The sequence below is a fragment of the Sebastes fasciatus genome, chromosome 12, assembly GCF_043250625.1.
Source record: "Sebastes fasciatus isolate fSebFas1 chromosome 12, fSebFas1.pri, whole genome shotgun sequence".
Lineage (NCBI taxonomy): Eukaryota > Metazoa > Chordata > Actinopteri > Perciformes > Sebastidae > Sebastes > Sebastes fasciatus.
Window position 1 is genome coordinate 27584327 of NC_133806.1, and position 9693 is coordinate 27594019.

Here is a 9693-nt window from a genome sequence, read left to right on the forward strand (position 1 = left end):
TGTCGGCACGGATAGTCTGGTCCTCCCCCTGCTGACTCACAGTAATGTAGCACCCTCTGCTTGCTAATGCACATTACATGACATGTATGATGACATACTGTACATGCCAGAGTACTTCCTGTCTTCTGCTGCTGCAATCAATGCAAGGACACACGCTGTCAATTTGTTCCATGTAACATTCCCCTTAAGCCTCTTTAATGCTTTAATGTTATTGACTTGCTTAGTTGAAATTAGTTTGACATTATATTTAAACCTGCATTAGCTGCTTTTTTTGTTTGTAAGAAAACGGTTGCTTATTTACACATTCGGTAGACATGTATAGCTACATTTATGAGGCATGTTTCTGTTCACCTGAAGCCTACTTTAGCTGTTAAATGCTCCACTATGTTCACCGGCTAGTCATTGACTTTGTCTGTCTGCTGTTTGGTGCTGAGCTGGTAGATTACAGTTTTACGGATTACGGTTTTTAGAGCTTTTTTTTTGTTTTTTGGTGAAAACAACCTCTTGCTGCGGCTGGAAACGACACTGATAATGTAAAACCAAAACGATGAGCCGAAAGACACTTAAATGATCTGTAATGCTGAGGGGAACTGCAGTCTATAGGGATAATTCTCAGTTTATCTACTGTTAATATACAGATATTTATTAGAGCAGCATTAAATATGTCAGATGATGAGAGAAAGTTGATTTTAGGGGGTTCTATTTAGTGTGTGACGTAGGAGTTTACGCACTGGTGTTTATGGAATGACTGATCCCCCACACTCAAAAACAAAATACATACACACTAGTATCCTGGTTAAATGATCGGGTTTTTGGAGTATCCTGATTATGTGTTGCACATGTAAACATCGTATCCTGGTTTCAGAAACCTGGATAAACTCTTATTCCGGTTTTGAGAAACCAGGATATGCCTGGCAGTGACAAACCCTCTGAGACCCGCAGGATCTCCGTCGATCCCGGACGACATTACTGGCAAGCAGAGAAAAGATACTGGAATCATAGAAAACTATAAAAACCTAAGGAATTGGTATCGACCATGGCAGGAATGAGGCTAAAATAACAATCCAAACTTAGGCTAAATTTTGGCAAGGGGGAACTGGCAGGGCCATTTTCAAAGGGGTCCCTTGACCTCAGACCTCAAGATATGTGAATGAAAATGGGTTCAATGGTTACCCACGAGTCTCCACTTTACAGCAATGCCCTATTTATGATAATCATATGCAGTTTGTAATGCTCAAGAGTCATGTTTACAGGGATATGAATAATCAGGTTTCTCATGTTCTATGTAAACAGCATAATCTTATATAAGCACAAAACAGGAATACCGATGTGCATGTAATACACTCATAGATGGAATTCAGATCTGTAACACAGGATTGATCTGATCTGTCCTCAGGTTGGATTAGCCTGCTGATAGATCAACGGTGAGCAGCGCTGGTGACTCTTGAGGCAGGGATGATGTGTGCCGAGTCCGAGTCCCAGGTGTGCTTGGAGCTCAATGACAGATTCAGTCAACTGAGTGCACATAAACATAGAGGCAAAAAATGGCTGCACAGAGTGTCAGGGAGGCTTAGTATAGTGAGACACTGGAAGATTTGGTTTTAACACCTCTGTCAGCAAGCATCCAATGAACGTGATCCTGAATCCTAATCATCTTCAGGGATGATCTGTGTAACATATTTACCTCAGGTGGTCATTTACAAAAACACTGGAATTTATCATGTCTTTAATTAAAGATGGATTTTTAGACTAAACCATGCCATTGACCGCACTGGAAATGTATTCCCAGTTATAATTAGAGACAAGACATACTTTTGTAAATACCTGATTATTCTAGCTATTTTAACTGTGCATGGCCAGATAATGAAAATAGTCTAGCTCTAAGAATGTGAGCAGACCGCCCTCTGCTGATGGATTATATGTACTACACATGTTGGGGTGCCACATGGTTGATAAATTACTAAATTTGGACTATTCCATAAAAATACTTTTTGGTAAATAAGGTCAAATAAGTGTTATTTAAAATCATTCATTAATGTTACCCAGTTAGGTCCTTTTTATTAAATTAAAAAATTATATTGATTTAAGCTGTGCCTTGTGTGATTCCCATACTGAAACTATTGTCCATCTGTTCTGGAAATGTACACACACTCGTAAACGGTGGCAAGAGTAATTGTAGATTTATCTTGGAAAATATTATCTGTGACTTTGAACTTTTACTGATTTATTTTTAGTTTTTCTAGGGTTCAACACAATATATATGAGAGAGAGTATTTTCTAATCAATCTCATTACCATTGTTGCAAAGTTTTACATTAATAAATGCAAATTTGTGAAAGTTAAAGCTCACTTTAATGTTTTCAAGAAAGAAATAGAACAAGACAATATCTTCTGCAAAAAAAACAAAAAGGCTAGAAACAGGTGAGTTTGTGCTCCCATTTTAATGTTTTTACTTACTATTATTTATTTATTTATTTATAGTAACCCCTGGCATGTTTTGTGTTTTATCTTACTTTTTTTAAATTTAATTTAATTTTTGTTTATTTTTATTCATCCCTTTATTTCCTTTATATGTATTGTTTACCTATGTATCGGTTTAATTGTTCTTTGTATTGTTCACAAATTTAAAATAAAGTCTATTGAAAAAATGTAGGCAGAATATGATGGAAACTACCACAAAGAAAGGGAAGAGCAGCTACAACAAAGACTGTGAAACTACTTATAAGTATTTATAAGCCAGTGGCAGGCAATTCTCACAGTTTTTTGTGTGAAATTTGCCAGTTATTTTTTTAATTTCAGGGGGAATACGACATGAAGCGACACAGTTCATGTGAGTCTCACAAAAAACGTGCGGCTCAAAAAGAGACGTGCCGATCTATGGATGCATTCGGGCAAAGCAGAATAGAGAAGAATAGAAATGTTTATTATTCAAGTTAGATATATAGATTATATCCAGGGGGGTAAGAATGAGGTTGCTGTAATTTTTTAATATAATGTTCACGTCCTTTTTGTAAAATAACTAGTGAACTTTTTTTATTTGTGAACAAATATAATTAATTAAACATTATTTAAAAGTGTTTTGAAACTGCCCTTACAGGGCAAACATTTCCAGAACAATTAAATGTTCAGACAGAGGCTGTGATATGTGTAAATAATAAGATAATCATTTAATTAGTAATAATAATGGTCCAAAATGATGTAAAATTGCATAGTTTTAAGTTAAAAAAACTTTTCCAATTTCTCCTAGAACCTTTTATTCACTGTAGATATTCAGAATGTGTCTCTGTATAATATGTAAGAGCATCCTGACTGGGACACTGCTCCTAAAACCTCAATGATACCCTACTATAGGCTACAAATAACACAGGAAAGCACTTTAACTATTAACACTAAACCCACCACTGTAACCCTATAATGTTCCAGTTGGAATATGATTGGAGTGTTATAGGCCTACTATAGAAGATGCATAGCACTCAATAGAAATGTGAGTGTATTTGGGGCCCAATTATTAGACAACTTGACTCCCAGGACTGTTAGCTGAAGTCCCTACTGCTTGACATCCAGTTTGACTATTCTTTACGGTTATGATATGACATGGGCGGAAATGTGATTGTATCTTTGTCTGTCTAGTCTGGCTATCCTGCGGTGCTTGTCTTTTTTTTATTTAATTTTTTTATTAGTATTACTTCATTTTATTTATTTATTTTTATTAGTATTATTCTGTATGTTGGGTTGGTATGTTTGTGAGTCTGTCTGCAGATGTTACTTTTTTTTTTTTTTTTTTGTCTGTTTGTGATGAAAAAATTAAAAAAAGAAGAAAAAAAGAAGAAGCATAGCCCAAGTATTATAATAATGTAGCAATAAAACCACAGCTGATTATCACACTATAACATGCTTAAAGAAATAATAAATACATATATTATATAATATAGGAATAAGTCATAAGAGATTGCTGATGCCGGCTGATACACTCTTACATGTGAATAAGAGGACACTTATTTTTACTTCAAGCACTTATATCTAAAGTGTAGACTCTCAGCATTGGTAACGTGTCCCACATTGTCCCACACAAACATATACTCTTTGTCCCACATTTGGTTTGTTGGGATCTGGTCACCCTATAGTCTCTAAATAGTTAAACGTCCAGTGTAGAGATACTTTTGAAGGTCGTGAATGCCACACTCATTATCGCAGGGAGTGAAAACAAACGCCCAAGAAGTTGACTTTGCGCTAGGCAGCCTGGGAAATGTATTTCTCGCACGTCCTTGCTGCGTTTGACAGTCGCGCCAGTATGAACTACATTTCCCATGGAGCTCTGCGCGGGTCAGGGTTACATGCTGCTCTCCACGCAGAGTCTGAGCTGCTGCAGCGATACATGTGCTGCTCCTCTAACGACACATCTCTCAGGATTACGGGTTTGTCTTGACCCTCTTCACGTAACGTCCAGCGTAAGTGTAAGGCTGCTTTAAACCTCCTGCTTCAGTGTGTTTATACTATAATATAGAGCCGACTTATGTTCCTGCCTGTGTGAGGGTTAGCAGTGCAGCTAGCTAACAGCTAACAGCTAGCTAACAGCTAACAGCTAGCTAACGTCAGGGCGTCAGAAGTTGGCATCAGTTCAGAGTCTGGCCTTATAACCAGGCCGCCTGCCACGCAGCCGCTAAACAACAAACCCTGTCTGCTTCAATCAGATAAAAGCCTCTTTACTCTGCCCCAGCAAACTAGGAGCTAAAAGCTGCTTCCTCCTCGTCCTCCTGACAGAACAGCCCAATGTCAACCAGCCAGAAATAGAAGCCTATGTAATGCTAACATGAAGTCAGCTTCCGGTTGCAACTTCTAGAATAAGCCAGGACTAATTCCTCCTCGTGCTTTCCTCCTACAGTCTATTTGAGTGCTTTTATTGTGAAGGTAAATGCAGCGACTTCCTGTCTCATGGTGGTGACGTCACACAGCTCGTAGCAGTAGTTTGGCTTTAACATCAGCAGCTGGATAGTAGCTTTACCTGAAGTTTAGTAAACGCTGTTTAGTTGTGTACGCTAACCTGTTTATCTTGAGTTTGCGTTTTAAGTGTTCGAGACAAACATTAATGGACTTTGTGCAGGAATCTCACCCACTGGTTTGTTTTGCTTCAGGTGCTGCGTTTATGGTCGTGCTATCATAACACAAGGTGTGTTCAGGGACCTTTATCTGGCATGTAATCAGTGAATGCAAATGAGATGACTTTATAGCTAGCACAGGAAGGGATTTAGGTCATGGTTGGTTGTTAAAGATTAGAGTTGGCTTGGTGGTTTCAGAACTGTTTATCATATATAATGGAGAGGCTAACTTTGTATGTTTAACAGTAACACATGTATGGAGCTAGGATTTTTTCCAAGAAACATAATGCTTATAAGAGAACAAGGGTATAGGAATAATATTCTAATCATAGAAATAACTATGAAACGATTAGTCAATTAATTGATTAGTCTATTGACATGCGTCAACACGCTGAACAAAAAAATATAGTAAATTGATTATTACTAAAAGGAATGATATGACTTTTTTACCAAATTGAAATATTAAAATGCATGTATTGAAGTGCTATGGGTCTTTTGCTCTTGAATTTAACTAACTATGCCATCATCATCATCTAAGTCTTTGGCCTAATGAGGAGGAGAGCTCTAAGTTTCTGTCTTTGTGATTGTATCTTTACTGCACTGCTGATCTACAACCTTTCATTACACGTGGCTGGGACTGAAAATCTTCCTTTTTTGCAACTGGTTCAATTTGGCATACTAGCGTAGGAGAAGAAGGATGATATGTTTCTATTTTAGTAAGTGATCAATGTAAATAAGTTTGCAAAATTTGTTTTTCTGTTGTCAATATTAAGTTCTGCTTTTGTCCTTTTCCAGTGGATTTTTTTGGCAATCACGTATTGGGCAAAATAAATGGATTCCATCTTCTCAAATGTCAATATCTGCTGGTTTTCTTAGTCTTCCACATAATAACCCAAATATTTTAAGTTTTTTTTGGGTGAAGTTTAGTGAGCCAAAGAGTTCAAAGATGTAAGCTTGGACTCATAGAACATGTGATGGACATTTTATTTTATTTTCTTACATTTAAGAGACTAAATTAGTTATCGATTACTTAATGCAATAACTGTGAGATTAATTGATAGTGAAAATAATTGTTAGTTGCCGTGCTAAACAAAAATGTAATCATTAAAATATGTCACTGCCTAGATTTCATACAGTGTGGTTTTTTTTGTCTCACCCCACAGTCTGTAGTTAAACAGCAGAGAGGAGGTGGGGAGGAGTAGAGGAGGATGATGATAATGCAGCGCATCCTAACACATGGGACCCTGCGGCGGGTGGCAGCAGCACGCCTGTTACTGGTGGGCGTCACCATCCCTGAACCACCGGTAGCATTTTGTTGCTGTGTCCTCCGCCTGTCGCTGCCATCACCACCACCCACAGGCCGGCGCTGGCTGACAACCTCAGCCTCCAGCAAGGCGGCACATCAGCCGAAACACCAGCCGCCGCAAGAGGAACCACAGTCCAGCTCCACATCTCAAACACAGGAGGCCCAGAAAGGGGAGGCTGGGCCTGATCCTGTAGAGGTAGAAGTGGACCCCCTGCAGGACAAGTCCACTGGTCTGGTCCAGAGGTTTAAGAGGACCTTCAAACAGTACGGGAAGGTGTTGATCCCTGTACATCTCTTGACGTCCACAGTCTGGTTAGGAACCTTCTATTACGCTGCTATGAAGTGAGTCTTGTTGAGTTTATGGCTTTGTGTTATAGATCAGATTGACATTTGTTCCTCAGATTGATTTTATGTTATGTATTTTTGAAGAATGACAAACCGTATTCCATCTGCTCTACTCTCTTAATTCTGGTACACAAACTATCACCAATCTTTCTAGGATTTTTTTGTCCTAAAAGTAGGGCTGTCAAGTTAATACGATAACACGTTAATGTTAATTAGTTTTAAAGCCACAAATTTCTTTAGCACATTAACGCAATTTTAAGGTTGTAGCGGGCTCAGTTTTAAAGCTTGAGTGAAGATGCTGGCATCATATGAAACTAGAAAAACCTAAAGAATCCATTGATACCAACCATGTCATACTAGCTCGTTGAGAAGGAAGCAAAATAACGCTCCAAACTTATGCTAAAGTTTGGCGAGGAAAAACTGGCATGGCTGTTTTCAAAGGGGTCCCTTGACCTCTGACCTCAAGATATGTGAATGAAAATTTACAGACATGCCCACTTAATGATAATCACATGCAGTTTGGGGCAAGTCATAGTCAAGTCTGTCAGCTGTTGTTGCCTGTTGGGCTGCAGTTTGCCATCTTATAATTTGAGCATATTGTTTTATGCTCAATGCAGTACCTGTGAGGGTTTCTGGACAATATTTGTCATTATTTTATGTTGTTAATTGAATGCCAATAATAAGTATATACATACATTTGCATAAAGCAGCATATTTGCCCCACTCCCACGTATACTTGACAAATCTCCCTTTAAGGTACATTTGAACAAATAAAAAATGTCACAATTAACTATAGATAATGATGCGATTAATCGTGATTAAATACTTTAATGGATTGACAGCCCTACCTAAAAGTTAACAAATGGTGTTATTAATGTGATGTTTTTCTTCCCCTCAGAGGTGTGAATGTAGTGCCCTTCCTGAAGATGATTGGTCTACCAGAGTCACTAGTTGGCGTTTTGAAAGACTCTACGAGTGGCTACGCTCTGACGGCGTACGCCATGTACAAGGTAATTAAATCCAGGATCCTCCGGGTTTTTTATTGAAGTGAACATTAAAGATTTTTACTCACTGATCAGCATCAAAGCATTGTGTTAATCAAACATTCACACTGTCAAATTTCCTGACTTCTTACCCAACTTAGATTAGCATGTGTCTCATTTCCTCAGCCAGTGAGCATGTCAAAAGCAGACAGCAATTTCTGAATGATGGATTCAGGCGTTCATTTTGCCCTGCTGACCAGCCGGTGTGTTTTTCTTTGTTCCTCTAGGTCGCAACCCCTGCTAGATACACGGTGACTCTGGGCGGCACGTCGCTATCTGTTCAGTATCTCCGCAAGCACGGCTACTTATCCACGCCGCCGCCGGTCAAGGAATACATCCAGGACAAAATGGAGGAGACAAAGGACAAACTGACAGAAAAGATGGAGGAGACAAAGGAGAGATTTTCAGAGAAGATGGAGGAAACAAAGGAGCGTTTATCTGAGAAAATGGAAGAAACTAAAGACAAGCTTTCTGAGAAACTCCAGGAAACCAAAGACAGAGTCTCAGAGGGAAAATCGTTTTTCAGAAAGAAAAGCGATTAGCGATTCCCGTTTACAGATGGCGCTTCTGAATAAATGATCCTATGTTGATCCAGACAAGTAATCAGTGAGTTTGGGTCAAGTAACAGACGGCACTTATGAGACTGTTCGGAAAGAAGAGAGAGACTTTGTACTATCCCTGTCCTAAAATTTCACCTCACACATCTCAGTTATCAGCTGTTGTCTATTTGAGTATCAAATTCAGTCCCTAATTGTCCAAACTCTGCCACGATGTAAGTTTAGACTAGACAGCAGCTTAGCAGTTTCCTGGCAATGCCACATTCTGGCTCCGTCATCTCAGACTGGATTTGCACAGGCTCAAGTGATCTGGGCTGTAAAAAGAAGAGAAGCTGTGTTCTTATTTCTCTATACGTAAATACACAAGGTTAAAAAAGAAAAGAAAAAAACAGCATCTATTAAAAACCGTATGGGAGACAGCAGTGCTTATCCCTCTGGTTGTTGGGAAAATAAAACTTGAAGCTCATGATTACTTGTGTGTACTAGTCCGTCAAAGCTTGGGTATCACCTTGTGTCTTTACTAATGTAATGACAAAGAAATTCAGTTTTTCTAATGTATTTTTATCCTATAGCCCAAGCTAATATATATTTTGTTTTTGTTTTGCTGTCTGTATCACGTCATGTATTGACTGAAAGTCAAGTGATCGTTTGAGAGCACATGTCGGTTAACGTGACGAGTTGTCCATCGTACATGTAACCATGCAGCGGGTGCAGCAGCAGTAGGCACACTGTAATACGTCAAGTGTTGACAGTGTGCCAGATGAAATGTCTTGGGGTACTTGTGTCCTAAATGCACAAATGTTCTTGTCGGTAATTCAAAGAGATGTCTGATTAAAATCACAACCGAATAAAGTGAAATGATTAATGATCAAAGTTTGTATGCTGCATTTATAGGTTGTGTGAGTCTTAACCCTCTGAGACCCACAATGGACCTGTTTTGTCCTTTTTTTAGGGGGGTACAGGGGATCTTTAGGGGGAGATAGCAGGTCAACAATAGATGTCACATAGAATGGTAAATGGACTTGGACTTATATAGCGCTTTTCTAGTCTTCCGACCACTCAAAGCGCTTTACACTACATGTCAGTATTCACCCATTCACACACACATTCATACACTGATGGCAGAGGCTACTAAGGTGCCAACTTTGCCCATCAGGATTTAATCTAAATACTCATTCACACACCGATGGCTATGCCTCCGGGAGCAATTTGGGGTTAAGTGTCTTGCTCAAGGACACATCGACATGTGACCCGGAGCAGCCGGGGATCGAACCACCGACCTTCCGATTGGTGGACAACCTGCTCTACCCTCTGAGCCACAGCCGCCCATAGAAGTGGTGTACATCA

The 9693-nt window shown here is 39.1% G+C and overlaps 1 protein-coding gene across 3 annotated transcripts; it reads left to right on the plus strand.

The window, feature by feature from the left end:
• Positions 1-4288: 4288 nt before the first annotated feature.
• Positions 4289-9219, plus strand: fam210ab (family with sequence similarity 210 member Ab). Of its 3 annotated transcripts, none has more exons than XM_074654511.1 (4): positions 4289-4447; positions 6259-6743; positions 7645-7756; positions 8017-9219. In XM_074654511.1, the coding sequence occupies exons 2-4, from the start codon at positions 6304-6306 to the stop codon at positions 8329-8331; spliced, it is 867 nt and encodes a 288-aa protein (XP_074510612.1). In that variant the 5' UTR covers positions 4289-4447; positions 6259-6303; the 3' UTR covers positions 8332-9219. The 3 variants fall into 3 exon arrangements, with proteins under 3 accessions (XP_074510612.1, XP_074510613.1, XP_074510614.1); XM_074654512.1 differs by having other exon boundaries at positions 4295-4453; XM_074654513.1 differs by lacking the exon at positions 4289-4447 and adding an exon at positions 4893-5166.
• The last annotated feature ends 474 nt before the right edge of the window (positions 9220-9693 follow it).